The 18213-nt window shown below is 46.4% G+C and overlaps 1 protein-coding gene and 1 long non-coding RNA gene across 4 annotated transcripts in view; one reads left to right on the forward strand and one right to left on the reverse strand.

Annotated features, from left to right (window-relative positions):
- Nucleotides 1–1056: 1056 nt before the first annotated feature.
- The window catches only part of LOC122552275 (long-chain fatty acid transport protein 1-like), a 37220-nt gene continuing 20063 nt past the window's right edge, over nucleotides 1057–18213 (reverse strand). For both annotated transcript variants that reach the window (XM_043694970.1, XM_043694969.1), the window contains exons 5-11: nucleotides 10383–10452; nucleotides 9790–9881; nucleotides 7520–7629; nucleotides 5444–5653; nucleotides 3888–4014; nucleotides 2241–2378; nucleotides 1057–1328 (exon numbers count right to left, since the gene is read on the reverse strand). In XM_043694970.1, the coding sequence (XP_043550905.1) occupies nucleotides 1072–1328; nucleotides 2241–2378; nucleotides 3888–4014; nucleotides 5444–5653; nucleotides 7520–7629; nucleotides 9790–9881; nucleotides 10383–10452 (1004 nt within the window). In that variant the 3' untranslated portion in view covers nucleotides 1057–1071. The remainder of the gene's footprint in view (nucleotides 1329–2240; nucleotides 2379–3887; nucleotides 4015–5443; nucleotides 5654–7519; nucleotides 7630–9789; nucleotides 9882–10382; nucleotides 10453–18213) is intronic.
- LOC122552277 lies at nucleotides 10741–12566 on the forward strand. Of its 2 annotated transcripts, none has more exons than XR_006312344.1 (3): nucleotides 10741–11295; nucleotides 11666–12426; nucleotides 12541–12566. It is a non-coding gene; the product is annotated as an uncharacterized LOC122552277 (long non-coding RNA). The 2 variants fall into 2 exon arrangements; XR_006312343.1 differs by lacking the exon at nucleotides 12541–12566 and having other exon boundaries at nucleotides 10741–10988; nucleotides 11179–11295; nucleotides 11666–12530.

Here is an 18213-nt window from a genome sequence, read left to right on the forward strand (position 1 = left end):
CATCCATAGGAACAGGGGGCACCATCCATAGGAACAGGGGGCACCAGATAGGGGCAGAGGGCACCATCGATAGGGACAGAGGGCACCAGATAGGGACAGAGGGCACCATCGATAGGAACAGACGGCACCATCGATAGGAACAGAGGGCACCATCTATAGGAACAGAGGGCACCATCGATAGGAACAGAGGGCACCATCGATAGGAACAGAGGGCACCATGTATAGGAAGAGAGTGTACCATCTACAAGATACACTGGAGTAACACCCAGGCTCTTCTGACTGTACCTTCCTAAATCTGCAACATCTGACATCTAAAAGGACAAGGGCCTAAGGTATATAGAACACTCCCACTTACAAGTTCCCCTCTAAGCCACTCTTCATCCTGATGTGTAAATTTATCGCTGTTATTTCAGTGTTGCTGGGTCAGAATCCTGGAACTGTCTCCCGACCACGATTGTGTTGCACCTACAATAGCAATATGATTAAGTAGCCAAGCAGCACTTCATCAAGGATGGGTTCCAATTAACAGCGAAGTCATGTTAAGATAAACCTAAGTAGTATGAGCAAGAGCAGATCTTTGAGCCTGCTCTGTATTCAAATGTGATTATGTCTGATCTTCTCATTCCCCCTTTTACCCGCACTATCCCTCTATCCCTTCATGTTTTAACAATCTCAGCCTTGAACATTGCCTCAATCAAGGACAGGAAATGACACCACCACAGGAAATGACATCGTCAACCCAAGGAAACCTAAACACAAATAGAAAGCGGGCCATGCCACCATTCGGAGGCCCAGTGAAGATGTTACCTAGAGTGGTGACCAAACGTCTGAAAACGAACCTTCCAGCTCAGCGAACAAACCTATATCCAGAACCTCAACCTGAAGTATAAATCTTTTCAAAACTCGCTAATAACTTTCTGCAGCTGATCTTTCCCCAGATTCGCCACTCTGAGTGAAGATATTCATCCTCAGTTCAATCCCAAATAGCTATCCCCTCATCCAGCGACCGTGTCCCTTGGTTCTCGAAACAGCCTTTCTGCAATCTATGAGAGAAATACGGAGTTGCCTGGCCTACTGTGGCAGAGTTTCCACGCTCTGCCCAACAGTGCTTGAGGAGTATTGAACCCAGGGTTGAAGTGAGGAGATCAGAAGAGGCTGCTTACCTGGCACTTCCACCCCGTACACTGCCACATCAGTCATGTTCAGGAGCTGACTCAGGCAGCCCTCCACCTCAGTGGTTGAGACATTCTCCCCTCGCCAGCGGAAAGTGTCGCCGCTCCGGTCCTTGAAATACATGTAGCCGAGCTCGTCCATAACCAGCACGTCACCTGCAAGCCGCAGACAACGCACAGAGAGAATTACAAGGCACTCCGGAATTACGCCAGAACATCCCACTCAAGAAACACGTTGCTTCACGTTCAAGTCACTCAGCAGACAAGATCGGAAAATCAAAAAACGAACTTAAGAACTCCTGGGCAGGATTACAGGAACCTAAAAGGCAACAGAGCATAGCCACTGTCGTGTCAGCAAATGCTTACTGCAAGATCCCACCAACCCGTAAGCCAGGACCTTTGGGTGGCTTCGAACAATGCTCTGGGAGAGTAGGCATTAAGTTGAAGGTAAGTCAGGGCCAGGGTTCAATGTTTCATTGATACCACATTGGAGCGTCACCGTAACTTCTGCGATTGTGATGCCCTCGAATGAATGAGCTTCGGACAGAGGGGAGAGTACCACCCACTGAAACAAACAATCTCGTGCAGGATGGCATTTAGCAGGCAATGAAGGCTTTGTCAAGTGTTGCAAGCACTCATGGGACACATTCCAACCATTTGGGCACAGCAAAAGCTACCATATCTAACAAGGAGATAATGACTACAATCACTTTTAACCAACGTTGGTTACAGGATAAATATTGACCTGAACACCAGGGAGGTCACTCCTCACCCAACTCATTCCAAGTGGGACTGCGGGATCTTTCATGTCACTTGAAGTGGGGTGGGCGGGTTGGTGAATTAGACCTTGGTTTCACATCTCACCTGAAAGAGAGCACTGTTACAGCAAGGCAGCAGGGGGTTTGTTTGGATTTGGTGCTCACATCTTAAGGATGGAACTTAGACTTTCTGACTCCGAGGCAAATGTGTCAATGAGTTATGGATGAAACGGGTAGCAAGACAGAACATATGTAAAACCTCTGCGCTCACCCTGTGTGCCATTAGTTGTATTTTTACCGCAGTTTGTACCTGACAGGTAGGCGCTGTCTCCTTTCTTAAAGACGTTGTATGCAATCTTTTTGCTTGTGGCAGACTCGTTGGCGTAGCCATCAAACCGGCGAAGGGGGTCCTGCTGGTTAATGCGGCCTACCAACTGCCCCGGCTCACCTGGCTCAAGAGAAGGAGAAAAAGGTCAAAGGTTGGAGAAATTCACTGGAGATTCCACTTAGTGTAGGCCCATGGGCTGGAACTGCCGGGAGCTGGTGAACCAAGACTGACTGAATAAGTGCATTCACACACAGAGAGGAAGGACTTTTGAGTACCTCTGTCATACCTTTCGGGCTTTTGAGGTGTTCCAAAAGGCACCACAGTCAATTGACAAGCCGCACTCCATCCTGACTTGGGAATATAATTGATGTTCCTTTACTGTCACTGGGTCAAAATCCTGGATCCCTCTTCCTAACAGCTCTGTGGCTGTCCATACACAGGTTTCATCTCTCTCAGCACCCCCGGCCCACAAGCCCCATTTCTGATGAAGGGCTTATGCCCGAAATGTTGATTCTCTTGCTCCTTGGATGCTGCCTGACCTGCTGTGCTTTTCCAGCACCACACTCTCGATGGCAGTCCACACACCCCAAGGACTGCACAAAGGCACTGTCCTCTTAAGGGAAATTAAGGAGAGCCAATGAATGCTGGCCCAGCCAGCAACGCTCTGAATAAATTAGAAAAAAAACACTTTTGGAAATCTAGTCAGATTCTTTCAAGATCCCTTTCTCTCGTTGCACCTGTCAGTATTCTATAATTCCTGACGCAGACTGAAGAAGGTGAAACAAGAACATTGTGTCCTAGTTTCAGGGGAAGGTTGGCTGCAACAATGATATCTGGGATACAAACAGGAGACAAACACTTCCGATTGCAGAAAACCACCGCACTGATAGCAAAACACCACGGCTTCTTTACACGTGCCTTACGTATCGATCTAAGCAGTGAAAGCCTGCAAGGAGGTTGGGAGGGGGCCAAAAAATACAAGAAGCCTGGCATTTGCAACAGAGCGATGTGGGATTGGTTTACTTACAAACACTTCCAATTAAGTGCCTTCATAATGTAATAAACATCAGGCACAATTCTGCTCAACGCCACTAGATGGTGACAACTTCACACAATAGCAGGTGAAATACCTCCACAAAGGCCAGTATCCCATCACCAAGTCACCCATTATTTACAGGCTCAAAGTGCGTGACACTGACCCAGCTCGCTCAGAGCTGGCACCGAGAGTGAGCAGTACCCCTGGCCCTCCTGTTTATATCTGTCAGCCAGGGCTCCCCGATTGGACTCAGGTAACAGCCGCAATCAGGGAACATCATTCCAATCAGTACAGCAGGTACATCGCGCTAGTCTTTCTAACAGTTGAGTCCCTGTTTTGAGTTCATCTCAGAAATGGAAAGCGCTCCCACTCTGTTCTGGCCCTCAGAATTCCCAGAAGTGTGAGGTCGGGCAAGCTGAGTTAGTTTCCATGAAAGCTGCAGGGCCGACCTGAACTGTGTGCTGCTTTTGCAGTGAATGGGGCTGGGTTGGGGGCACTGGTGGCTAATGACCTGGAAACACCAGCACAGACTCATCTAGAAAATCCATCTGGGATGGATTAGCTCTTTGGCAACTGCAAATCCTGATGATTACCTGGTTTGCAGGGGATACACAGCCCATTGGGACCTCGGATAAGCTCGAGAGTATCTTCATTAACCTTCAGCAGACGGATAGGATAGACCTGGGGCAAGATGCGGCTGTTAAACCCACAGGCGCCTACCTGTAGAAAAAAACAGAAGAAGAACAGTGATTCTGTACTGAATAACTAACATAAATAAGAGAGCTAAGTGTGCATCTTAGGAGCATATGTGGCCAAACTGATACCTTAATTACATAGAACAGTACAGCACAGAACAGGCCCTTCAGCCCACGGTGTTGTGCCGATCATTGATCCTCGTATATGCACCCTCAAATATCTGTGACCATATGCATGTCCAGCAGTCTCTTAAATGTCCCCAATGACCCTGCCTCCACAACTGCTGCTGGCAACGCATTCCATGCTCTCACAACTCTCTGTGTAAAGAACCCACCTCTGACATCCCCTCTATACTTTCCTCCAACCAGCTTAAAACTATGACCCCTCGTGTTAGTCATTTCTGCCCTGGGAAATAGTCTCTGGCTATCGACTCTATCTATGCCTCTCATTACCTTGTATACCTCAATTAGGTCCCCTCTCCTCCTCCTTTTCTCCAATGAAAAAAGTCCGAGCTCAGTCAACCTCTCTTCATAAGATAAGCCCTCCAGTCCAGGCAGCATCCTGGTAAACCTCTTCTGAACCCTCTCCAAAGCATCCACATCTTTCCTATAATAGGGCGACCAGAACTGGACGCGGTATTCCAAGTGCGGTCTAACCAAAGTTTTATAAAGCTCCAACAAGATCTCACGACTCTTAAACTCAACCTCCTGTTAATGAAAGCCAAAACACCATATGCTTTCTTTACAAACCTGTCCACTTGGGTGGCTATTTTAAGGGATCTATGTACCTGCACACCAAGATCCCTCTGTTCCTCCACACTGCCAAGAATCCTACTCTCAGCCCATCTCTGCATCCTGTCAATGTCCTGCTGCAGCCTACAACAGCCCTCTATACGGTCACCGACACCTCCAACCTTTGTGTCGTCTGCAAACTTGCTGACCCATCGTCCAATCCCCTCATCCAAGTCATTAATAAAATTACAAACAGTAGAGGCCCAAGGACAGAGCCCTGTGGAACATCACTCACCACTGACTTCCAGACAGAATATTTTCCTTCTACTACCACTCGCTGTCTTCTGTTGGCCAGCCAATTCTGTATCCAGACAGCTAAGTTCCCCTGTATCCCATTCCTCCTGACCTTCTAAATGAGCCTACCATGGGGAACCTTATCAAATGGAAAAATGAGGACTGCAGATGCTGGAGGGCAGAGTCGAGAGTGTGGTGCTGGAAAAGCACAGCAGGGTCAGGCAGCATCCGAGGAGCAGGAGAATCGACGTTTCAGGCAGGAGCCCTTCTTTAGGAATCCTTAATTGCAATGGCAATCCCTATCCCAAAATGGTCAGTGGAATCTTTCTTCTCAAGTCATTCCTAATGCCCATTCTCTCATTCACTGCCGACCCCCAAAATAAACATCCCATTGGGGAGCCTGGGTTAGTTCCAGAGTGAGTACCCACCTTGCCGTCCAGGTTGGCGATGGCACAGTTGCACTCAGTTGCCCCATAGAACTCTGCCATCTGCTTGATGCGGAAGCGACTGGTGAAGGACTCCCAGACCGAGGGTCTCAGGCCGTTACCAATCGCCATACGGATGTGGTGCTGGCTTTCAGCCAGGCGGACCGGTTGGTTGAGGAGATACCGGCAAATCTCGCCAATGTACTGGACGATCTGAAGAGCAACGGTCACATATTAACATCCAAGCAGAGAAGTGGTGTGCAGGTTGTTGGAGGGGATTCTGACAGATAACATTTACATGCATTTGGAAAAGCAAGGACTGATTAGGGATAGTCAACATGGGGCTTTGTGGGTGGGAAATCATCTCTCAAATTTGATTGAGTTGTTTGGTGTGGTAACAAAGAGGATTGATGTGGGCAGAGTGGTGGACATCTCTATATGGTCTTAGGGAGGCGTTGGACAAGCTTATTTATGGTAGACTGGTTAACAAGGTTACATCACATGGAATACAGGGAGAACGAGCCATTTGGATGCAACATTGGCTTGAAGGCAGGAGACAGAGGGTGGTGGTGGACAGGGGTTTTCACACTGGAGCCCTGTAACCAGTAGTATTTGTCATTTATATAAATGATTTGGATGTGAACATAGGAGGTATAGTTAGTAAATTTGCAGACGACACTTACATTGGAGCTTTAGTGGACAGTACACAACGGGACCTTGATCAGATGGGCCAATGGACCGAGAACTGGCAGGTGGACTTTAATTTAGATAAATGTGGGGTGCTGCATTTTGGAAAGGCAAATCAGGGCAGGCTGTATACATTTAATGGTAAGGTCCTGGGGAATGTTGCTGAACAAAAACACCTTGGAGTGCAGGTTCATAGCTCCTTGAAAGTAGGACAGGACAGTGAAGAAAGTGTTTGTGTGCTTGCCTCTATTGTTCAGTGCTTTGAGTACAGGAGTTGGGATGTCAGATTGCAGCTATACAGGACATTGGTTAAAACACTTTCGGAATACTGCATGCAATTCTGGTCTCTCTGTTGTAGGGAAGTTGTTGTGAAACTTGAAAGGGTTCAGAAAAGATTTCCAAGGATGTTGCCAGGGTTGGAGGGTTTGAGCTACAGGGAGAGGCTGAACAGGCTGGGGCTGTTTTCCCTGGAGCATTGGAGGCTGAGGGGTGATGTTATAGAGGTTTATAAAATCATGAGGGGCATGGATAGCGTAAATGGACAAGGTCTTTTCTCCAAGGTGGGAGGAATCTAAAACTAGAGGACGCAAATATAAGGTGAGAGGAGAAAGATTTAAAAAGAGAACTGAAGGGCAACTTTTTCACGTAGAGAGTGGTGTGTGTGTGTGGAAAGAGCTGCCAGAGGAAGTGGTGGAGGCTGATACAATTACAACATCTGGATGGGGACATGAACAGGAAGAGTTTAGAGGGATATGGGCCAAATACTGGCAAATCAGACTAGATAAATTTAGGATATCTGGTTGGCACGGATGAGTTGGCTCGAAGGATTTGTTTTTGTGCTATCCGCCTCTATAACTCTACGACTAAGTGGCTGTGGTCTGGAATGAACCGCCTATGAGTGGTGTGCAGGCAGGTACAATTAATTTTCTTTGGAAAACCTCAAATGGTCATTTGAAAGGAACAAGGAGGATTATGGGGAGAAGGTGGGAGAATAGCTCTAGATGAGGTGTTCATTCAGAGAGCCAGCGCAGACGCAATGGGTTGAACGGCCTCCTTCTATATTGCAACACTTCTGCCATTGAGAGATATTCAAGGCTGACATTTTGTAAGCATTAACGGAGTCAAGAAACATGGGGATTGGGCAAGTAAAGTGGAGTGGAGTGGAAAGGAAATAGAGCATCCTCCACCTTATTCAATGGTCATAGGCTTGAAGGCCTGAATGGCCTACTGCGGGCTGTATTTTTTCTCACACAATCCTGCTCCTGAGCACTTTCAGTGCAAACGGGCAGGCAGCCAGGCCAATGTGGGTGAGGGGGAGATGTGGGTGCTGAGCTGGAAGCGAACAGAAACCCCGAGTGTGCACAGCACAGAGAGAGGCTTGTAAACACTCACTGTGCAGTTGTACTTCACGCAGTCATCCCAGAATCGACTCGCCGAGAACTTCTTTTTGATCACAACAGTCAGGCCGTGCAGGACGCACTGTCCCACACCAACTATGTTGCCTGTTGACAGAATGGGGACACATCCTTTCAAAAACACACTCTCGCTTGCACTGAAAACTCAGTAACAGGTTGACACAGGGAAGCCTGCGGATCACGAGTGAGTGTAATCTCCAAGGCACAACATGCTTGTTTGATAAGAAGTCCAATGAGCAAGTTTTTTTCTTTTATATTGTCAATAGTTCTTATCCCTGAAACCATAAACCCTCACTTGTGTGACCCCACACTCAGCCAGCCTTACAACCCTCCGCGGACCCGCACTCCTCAGATTATGGTCTCCCCGTTGTTTCAATATTAGTGGTCCCCCTCAGTTTCCAAGCTCCTAAATGCTGTGGAATTTCCCCCACAAACTTCTCCACCTCACCTTTCCTTAACATCCTCTCTGACCTCTATTTTGGGCAGCTGTTGTTACAACACACAGGGCTTGGTGTTTGAGAATGCTCCAGTGACGTGTCTGGGACATTTTAACTACATTAAAGATGCTTTGTCAATGAAAGCTATTGTTCATTCATATAGGCCCCATGTTTTGCTATCCATTCCAGTTGGTTGTAACTGTAAGTAAATTATTTTCATGCTGGCTTTTTAAGTATGCCTCTGCCTCATAACAATTTTAATTAAAAATAGGCATTGCAAGACAATTGCACAGACGCCCAGATTCTGGATGAACAGAGTTTAAGAGTGCACCGCCTTCTGCTTTTATTTCAGTTTACAGATTCAGAGACATGTCTACTCCCAAAATGCAAGGAATTCCGAGCATGTGAGGTGTAATTACACTCAAGGCATAAACAGATGAGGAAAGAGTTCACGGACTGAAAACTTTATTAGCTGCAACGTAGCACCTACCCTTGTTGCAACGTTTAATGGATTGTGAGGGATCTCTCGTGTGATAATATTTCACATTGGAAGGAGGGAGACTCCAGGGAGACAAAGCTGTAATTTGGGGGAGTTAAGCATTTCACTGTAATGAACAGCACCCAGCTATATACTTGGCGAATTTACTTCAAACCCCTCCAAGATTGAAATGATTATGCAAAAGCTAAATAATATGCGAGAATTCTGAAATAAAGCAAGGCAGAATCCAAGAGATTCTTCTGGTCTGTCCTACTAGCTGGGATATTTCAGAAGAAACACGGAACAATTTAATGCATAGGAGACTGTTCACCATTTCCATTCATTACTCTCCCACATCACTCAGTAACATGAGCTTCCAGCCCAGCCTGAGCTTGAACCCCAAACCAGAGACACGAGTGATAAGGTAGGCAGCGCTCCAGTCCAGTGCTGAAGGAATGACGCAGTGTTGGAGGTACCATCCGTTCGATGAGATGTTAAACTGAGCTCAATCCACTGCAACCTGACACAAGTGAGAAACTGGGAGACACTGAGGTCTGCAGACGTTGGAGATCAGAGTTGAGAGTGTGCTGCTGGAAAAGCACAGCAGGTCAAGCAGCATCCGAGGAGCAGGAGAATCGACATCTCGGGCCAGAACCCTTTCCTGATGAAGGGGTCTGGTCTGATCTCCTGCTCCTCGGATGCTGCCTGACCTGCTGTGCTTTGCCAGCAACACACTCTCAACAAGTGAGAAACCGTATGGATGCGAAGCAATAATGAAGAAAAGGAACAAAGACAGAAATTGCTGGAGAAACTCAGCAGGTCTGGCACCATCTGTGCAGGGAAAGCAGAGTTACTGTTCGGGTCGAGCGACCCTTCATCAGAACCGGGTCACCGGACTCGAAATGTGAATGTTGTTTCTCTTTCCACAGATGCTAACAGACCTGCAGAGTTTCTCCAGCAAATTCTGTTTTTGTTTCCGATTTCCAGCATCTGCAGTTCTTTGATTTTAATCTTAACAATAACAAATAGAACGTGTTCTCCTATCGTTAGAGTGACTTTCTCAGAGCGGAACCTTCCACTTGGGTCAGTCAAGCTGAGAATCTGATGTGGGAATAGGGAGATGGAAGGCAATGATGTCCAGACACCAAAAGAATGGTGGACTGGGGCATGCACGTCGAGTCATCGAGCTGTACAGCATGGAAGCAGATCCATTGATCCAACTCATCCAGGCTGACCAGGTATTTGCTGCGCCACCTCATACCATAACTATCACATGAATACCACCAAATGGTCAGCACTCTGATAAGCAGGAATGATATCATGACTTCTTACCTGCTGAATGATACAGGGGCAGACAGTCATAAATAATGTCATCATGCTTCATTCGGAATCCATAATAAGCAAACACAGCCATCCTGTAGTACCTACAAGCAAGCACACCCGCTGATGAGTAGGATGGAGGGGAAAAAGCAGGGCTTTGTATCTTACAGAGCAAGCAGGTCAACTAACTGAGGTGAGAAATCCCCATCCAAGCTCTGCTGCATTGGGTCATCCTTCGTGTTGCTGGGTGCTAAAACCCAAGACAAAGATTCAACTTAACGTCTTGGTGAATAACGACTTTCCCATTGTTGAGGTGCACCAAATGATAGAGCACAAAAAAAGGGCCGTTTTGTCACTTCTGAAAGAGCTGTCAAATCTCACTCCCCCTCCCCCAGACCCCACCCACTTCAGGATTCATCCGATTCGCTTGCACAGATGCTGCTGACTTTGTTTCTCAAGCATCGTATTTGGATCGTAATCCACCAAAAAAATACTTTTGCTGTCTCCCCTCTTGTTAATCTGTCAACATTGCCAGGGTCAAGTCTGAACTGTCAGAGCTGAAACAGCCACTGCTCTCTGCTGTGCTGCTCAGTCTCAGCACATACCTGCTGTGTACTACAATGGCCGCTTTCGGCATACCCGTGGTGCCAGACGTGTAGATGTAAAAAAGACGATCTGTAAAGAGGACAGGGAGAGAGGGAAATCAGGTGCAGCATGTTTATACAGCAACGTGCTTCTCATCTTCCAATTGTCACACAATTCCAGCTATATGTCAAGCACAGACCCCACAATGGAATGATGAACACAAGAAACATAATTGCCCCTTATCTCATAGGTCCCAGCTCTTAACTGTTATACAGAGAAATACAGAGAGTTTGAGCTGCAGTGGCTAACCACTCCAACAACGGTACAAGGTCAAAAAACACTGAGCAATCAGTGAACATTGGCCCAAACATCTACGATTTCCATAACTATAAAACGCTAACGGTTTTCACTGTTTATATAATTAAACGCTGCATTTGATTATCTCTTACCTTCAGAATTAACAGCAGGGTACAGGAGGTAAAGGATATTGTATCAATAACAGCAGGGTACAGGAGGTAAAGGATGGTGTATCAGTAACAGCAGGGTACAGGAGGTAAAGGATGGTGTATCGATAACAGCAGGGAACAGGAGGTAAAGAACGGTGTATCAGTAACAGCAGGGTACAGGTGGTAAAGGAGGCTGTATCGATAACAGCAGGGTACAGGAGGTAAACGAGGCTGTATCGATAACAGCAGGGTACAGGAAGTAAAGGAGGCTGTATCAGTAACAGCAGGGTACAGGAGGTAAAGGATGGTGTATCGATAACAGCAGGGTACAGGTGGTAAAGGAGGCTGCATCGATAACAGCAGGGTACAGGAGGTAAAGGATGGTGTATCAGTAACAGCAGGGTACAGGAGGTAAAGGATGGTGTATCGATAACAGCAGGGTACAATGGGTAAAGGATCGTGTATCAGTAACAGCAGGGTACAGGAGGTAAAGGATGGTGTATCAGTAAGAGCAGGGTACAATAGGTAAAGGATGGTGTATCAGTAATAGCAGGGTACAGGAGGTAAAGGAGGCTGCATCGATAACAGCAGGGTACAGGAGGTAAAGGATGGTGTATCAATAACAGCAGGGTACAGGAGGTAAAGGAGGCTGTATCAGTAACAGGAGGTAAAGGAGGCTGTATTGAAAACAGCAGAGTACAGGAGGTAAAGGATGGTGTATTGATAACAGCAGGGTACAGGAGGTAAAGGAGGCTGTATTGATAACAGCCGGGCACAGGAGGGAAAGGATGGTGTATCGATAACAGCAGGGTACATGAGGTAAAGGAGGATGTTTTGATAACAGCAGAGTACAGGAGGTAAAGGATGGTGTATTGATAACAGCAGGGTACAGGAGGTAAAGGATGGTGTATCAGTAACAGCAGGATACAGGAGGTAAAGGATGGTGTATCTGTCACAGCAGGGTACAGGAGGTAAAGGATGGTGTATCGATAGCAGCAGAGTACAGGAGGTAAAGGATAGTGTATCAGTAACAGCAGGGTACAGGAGGGTTAGGACGGTGTATCAGGAACAGCAGGGTACAGGAGGTAAAAGATTGTGTATCGATAACAGCAGGGTACAGGAGGTAAAGGAGGCTGTATCGATAACAGCAGGGTACAGGAGGTAAAGGATTGTGTATCGATAACAGCAGGGTACAGGAGGTAAAGGAGGCTGTATCGATAACAGCAGGGTACAGGAGGTAAAGGATGGTGTATCAGTAACAGCAGGGTACAAGAGGTCAAGGAGGCTGTATCGATAACAGCAGGGTGCAGGAGGTAAAGGATGGTGTATCGATAACAGCAGGGTACAGGAGGTAAAGGATGGTGTATCAGTAACAGCAGGGTTACAATAGGTAAAGGATGGTGTATCGATAACGGCAGGGTACAGGAGGTAAAGGATGGTGTATCAGTAACAGCAGGGTATACGAGGTAAAGGATGGTGTATCAGTAACAGCAGGGGACAGGAGGTAAAGGATATTGTATCAATAACAGCAGAGTACACGAGGTAAATGATGGTGTATCAGTAACAGCAGGGTACAGGAGGTAAAGGATGGTGTATCAGTAACAGCAGGGTACAGGAGGTAAAGGATGCTGTATCGATAACGGCAGGGTACAGGAGGTAAAGGATGGTGTATCGATAACAGCAGGGTACAGGAGGTACAGGAGGCAGTATCAATAACAGCAGAGTACACGAGGTTAAGGATGGTGTATCAGTAACAGCAGGGTACAGGAGGTAAAGAATGTTGTATCATGAACCAGGTGATACTTGCCCAGTGTCATTTGCAAGGAAAGTGAAAGAAGACAGATTTCCCTGACAACCAGACACATGGCCATTCGCAGTCATGTATGCATCAAACGTACAACCCCTTACACTGCTTCCTCTAATAGGAATTAACCCTCGGTCATAGCAGCCCATTAGCCAGCGTTGTTCACATGCTTATCTCATACAGTGGGGAGGAAACATACTGTCAGAGCACCAAGGATAGATGGCTGGTCTAAAATACAAGGCCTCAGAGACTGACAATTCACCCCGGGATTGGAAATTAAGAAACAATGTGTGTCACGGGGCAGTTGTTGGAAGTTCAGCCCAGTGTCCCTACTGTTTGAGAGCAGCTTGTCAGGGTTTTGGCAATCAAGCAAACCTGTGTTCGAGACAGCCCAGCCTTTTCGGTTACACTGGCTGGAAAGGACAGAACCAGTTGCAACAAGCAGCTAGAAATGAAAAGCTCACTGTACATATATAAGCTCTCGAAGATGGAAATCTAATCTGGTGACTACAGAAGTCACTACTGAAACATTAATGGAATGGAATTGAATGAATACACTACAGTGGTCCAAAGGCAGCTCACCTTAAGAGTAATTAAGGAGGGATAGCCAACCAGTGAAGCCCACATCCCAGGAGGGAAAGTTTTTAAAAATCAACTGGTCAACAGTAGGGCTGATGTTTACAGTAGAATAAGTACTCTGATTTTAATTCTGGGTCAGTTCTTTGCTACAATCCAAACCGAATCCCACTGCTCTGTCTATGCTCAATAGTCCTGTATGTTCCTCTGTTTTTAAATATTTACCTAACTTTCTCTTTTTAGATCCATCAGTCACTGACCTCAACCCCTCCCTGCAAGCCAAACCCATATTCCCAACAGTCCTCAGTGAAATGAAATTAATTAATTGCAATTAATTGTATTCACTAATCTTTTGGCTACAATTCTAGCGTGACATCTCCTGGACAGCCACTGCTGAACGAAAGAAAACAGTCCTTCGCCATTCATCTTGTTAAAATTCGTCATCATTTAAAAACAAACTCAATTAAAACTTCACTTACATTCCTCTGCATATAATCCCAACATCTCAATCCTTGCCCAACAACTCAAGTTCCACTTCTTTTTATTCACTTATGGTCGGTGATGTCACTGGCTGAGCCCAGCATTTATTTACCCATCCCTAATTCCCAGAGGGCAGTTAAGAGCCTACCACGTTGCTGTGGGTCTGGAGTCACATGTAGGCCCGACCAGGTAAGGATGGCTGTTTTCCTTCCCTAAAGGATATTAGTCAGCCTTAACATTAGGACATCCTAAGCATTAGCCTAGCGGAGGAGATGGAAATTCCAAACTCTTCCCCCCACCCTGTCAAAAGGTTCTTGGGAAGGGGGTGACAACCGAAGATTTCAAAACTCGGATTTACAAATTTGGTACCGAGGGAATAAAGGTGGTCCGACGATGTCAAATGTCCAGTCTCGGCAGGGAAGGCCAAACAGCTTTCCAATTCTAGGAAACCAACGCCAGCCCTAAAACGTGGGCAGCTTCTGACCAATTAGGGAACAAATGGCGCTTGAATTTCAAAGAAATCCTGCTCACAGCTGAGCAGAACATGCAGGCATTAAATTTCAGGCTCACACTCATTCCACAGCTGCTGGGATTAGACCTGGAAGTTTATTTTAAACCAGCATGAAGGCATCACTGAGAATCAACCACATTGCTGTGGGTCTGGGGTCACATGTCGGCCAGGCCAGGTAAGGACGGCAGATTCCTTCCCCAAAGGACATTAAATGAGCCAGATGAGTTGTTTCAACAATCAATAATGAACCTGTGGTCTTCATTAGATTTTTAATTCCGGATTTTTATTGGAGTCAATCTGCCGTGGTGGGATTTGAACCAGAACATTGCGTGGGCCCCTGAATTAACAGTCCTGTGATAATACCACTAGGCCACTGCCTCCATATTGTATTCCTGTTTGAGTTTTGTCTTGTCTGGTTTCTCCGTGTGACGATTATGATGTTTGGTGATCAGAATCACGTGAAAGGTCAGTAAGAAAAACACACACTCAAATAAAAAATCATCTGCCAACAAGAATCTTGTCGCAATTTCAGAAGAGTGGCTATTTTTAAATCAGCTGACATCTGGTGTGTGATAAACGACGAGAAAACTTCCCAACTCTGCCTTGACATATTAGCTTTGGCTCAGTTTGATGATCACAGCATGAGCAAGTCACCGTCACAACCCCTGCAAGCCACCTTAGCTCAATCAAGACAGTGTCTGTAACTGAAACGGTTACTGGCAGCGCACTGCAGCCATACTCTGTGCACTTTTCCACTTATTAAATACAAAAGGCAACAGCTGAATGGCATGAACTGAAATCAGTTAGATGCACATCAACTAATGCAGTCTCTGGTGCGGCTTTTCATTTACAAAATAAAAATGAACAATCTGACAGGGCACAGGAGTCCCATATTAATCTCCATTGTATCAGATTCACCTCTTGCAAAAAAAACCGTCCAAGCGTTAAAGCCACAATGCTCAAGATGTGTAATTTTATTTCAAGAACATTAATTTTTTAAAAATCTAAAAGACTTCACTAATAGAATGAAACCTGTTCTACTGCAAAGAGGGAAGCATAATCCATCTTTTGTACCGTGTCGGAAACGTTGCATCACTCGGGCCTTGGAGTGGCTGCTGGAACCCCTACTGGAATGCACTGCTTTCACTGACAGTGATGTGGAGGTGTCAGCGTTGGACTGGGGTGGACAAAGTTAAAAATCACAGGACACCAAACAGGTTTATTTGGAAGCACTAGCTCTCAGAGCGCTGCTCCTTCGTCAAGTAGCTCCCTGATGAAGGAGCGGCGCTCCGAAAGCTAGTGCTTCCAAATAAACCTGTTGGACTATAACCTGGTGCAGTGTGATTTTTAACTTCAATGACAGTGGAAGGTCATGTTCAACCTTCACAGAGGCAAGTAGATCGATATTTGAAAGGCAGAAATATGCCCGGCTAGGAATGGAGGAGTGGGATGAATCAGAAAGTGCAAGCCCGTTAGGTTGAATGGCCTGTACTCTATGATTCTACACTACTAATATAGAAAAACGGAACTTTTCCAGCACAGAATGTGACCATCCGTCCAATATGGAAGGACCATCTTGATAAAGCTGCCAACAATATTCTTGGAAAAAAACCTACAAGTAGACAGACTACTGCTCACCGAATTTCTGTGCAAATACATTTGCATGTTGTTTTTGAGGGGTTCAGGTTCGAGTGGGTGGAGGGAGTGGAAGGGATGGTGAGGCTTACTCCAAGGATTCTTTTATGCCTCAATGACAATGCTCTGACTCACTTGGATATTCTCCCTCAAGTGGGACAAAGGTCACAATTCGCCCAGTCATGTGAAGTAGGTGAAAGGCTGAACTCGTTGCTGGCTCCTGTCACCTTAGTTTGTTGGGTGTTTATGGATGTGACTCAGGCGGAAAATACATTCAGAGAGTGAGAAGATTTGAAAAGTACACCTTCTGCTGTACAACTAATTCAAGTGGGGAAAAAGAACGCACAGAACAATTTCCTGATACCTCCGTTAAAGACTGTATAATAATTTTAGGCCAATTCAGAAGCCAAAGTCAAAAGGACACATATGCCACCCCATTTCACACTCTGTAAGTAGTCTGCATTTCTGCTGTGACATTAGCTTTTAACCTGGCACACTACTTCCAAGACTATTGTTCAACTGTTGGGAATCCAGGCAAAGTTAGCTGCTTGAAAATTCACCAAGTGAAGGAGAAGTCAATGAATTTGTTCAGACATTTCAGACTGCAAGCTTCAATCACAAGATCAACGTCTGGTTTGGTCTATTTTTAAAAGATTGATTTGTGTTCACAACCAATTCACACCATATGCAGCATAACAGATTCAATGTGAGACTTCAAATTCTGTCATATCAACTTCAGTGTCATTGTTCATTGAACATGTCACTTTACACAAACGTGGAAGTTACTGGCCTGTTTTCACGGGGAAAGCATTTCAGGAAGTAATGCAATACATTAATGCAGATCTTTAAACACTATATTATCCCTGCTCTGTTTCTGGCTGCTCCTGGTTGCAGGCTGTTGCAAAACTGTGTGGAGAACGCACACTACCCATCAGAGAGTGCGATAAAATAGTATTTCCAGACCCCCCAATGACCCGGTTTGCAGAATCATTGCTGCAGCCAATCAGGGAGATGGAAAGGAGGCAGCTCATTTACCTCTCACCCGATTGCAACATGCATAGCTGTTAGTCCAGTTTTATAATCATTGTGCTACTATCCTGTCTACCACAAGGTGCATTTTTACTGCGAGTATCCATGATGAATGGCAGGATCCTGGGAAGCAGTGATGGTCAAAGGGACCTTGATATGCATGTCCACTGGTCCCTTAAGGTATCCGAACAGCCACTTAAAGTGGTTGTGAATGCATTTCTTATATTTGCATTTATTAGTTGGATATAGAGTTTAAGAGCTAAAGTGAGGCAGAAACCAGGCAGATGGGAGCAACGGTTGCTCTCCAACACAGGGAAAAATCCTTGTCATCAGGTGTGAGGTCCTCTCAGTGTTGTTATATGTGGTACAGGTCTGGCCTACTCCCCGAACCTGCACTGCTGCAGTCACCCGGGACATCTTCCATTTTACGTGGAGATCAAAGATGAACCATGTCCAAAGGGAAACACTGTACACAGAACTAGCAAAAGTGGGGAGAAAAAACACCACCCAATGCCACCGTCACCCTGATGGCCACCTTTGTGTGTGGCTGCATCAAGCTGTGCATGGAACCCACGGTACATAAACACTAAGTGTCACTAGTACTGAAGTTCTATCTTTCCCCGATAGTGCAAAGGATGGGCCTGGTCTCGTTGCCATGGAACGTGCCAAGTAGTTGGACTGTTCCTTATCAATTGTCCCTTGTGGAGAAATTTGTGAAGAAAAAGCCCTTTGACCACACCATCACACCCACTCCAGGTACTGGCTCCGACCCCACTCCCAGCTCTACACCCGTTGCCATGGAACGTGCCAAGTAGTTGGACTGTTCCTTATCAATTGTCCCTTGTGGAGAAATTTGTGAAGAAAAACCCCTTTGACCACAAGTCCATCAGGAAGTGGTCAGCATGGAGTGTCCTTGAGACCCTTCGGGAAAAGGAGAGGGCGGATCCTGTCGAGTGGTTCCCTGGGCAGACTGTCAAAGCCATTTGGCAGAATGCCTCATCGCCAGAACTTTCTAACATGTACCAAGACATGGCTTGGCTGGTGGTGAGAAGGGCTCTGCCTGTGAGATCCTTTATGCACGCCCGGACTCTCAGCTGCACCGCACGCTGCCCTGAAGCGGCTGCGGGGGGGACAAGACTGTCACACACCTCCTTCTGGAATGCGCCCCCATTCCCCCCACCATCACACCCACTCCAGGTACTGGCTCCGACCCCACTCCCAGCTCTACACCCCCACCAGCTCCCAGCCCTGCCGAGTTTTCACCATCCCCCCAGACCTCCCCCTCACTGAGGATGAACGATCAGTCCTCAGCAAAGGACTCACCTTTGTCCCCCTCCGTCCACGCACCAATGAATTTAATACACGCCGTG

The sequence above is a fragment of the Chiloscyllium plagiosum genome, chromosome 8 (assembly GCF_004010195.1).
Source record: "Chiloscyllium plagiosum isolate BGI_BamShark_2017 chromosome 8, ASM401019v2, whole genome shotgun sequence".
Lineage (NCBI taxonomy): Eukaryota > Metazoa > Chordata > Chondrichthyes > Orectolobiformes > Hemiscylliidae > Chiloscyllium > Chiloscyllium plagiosum.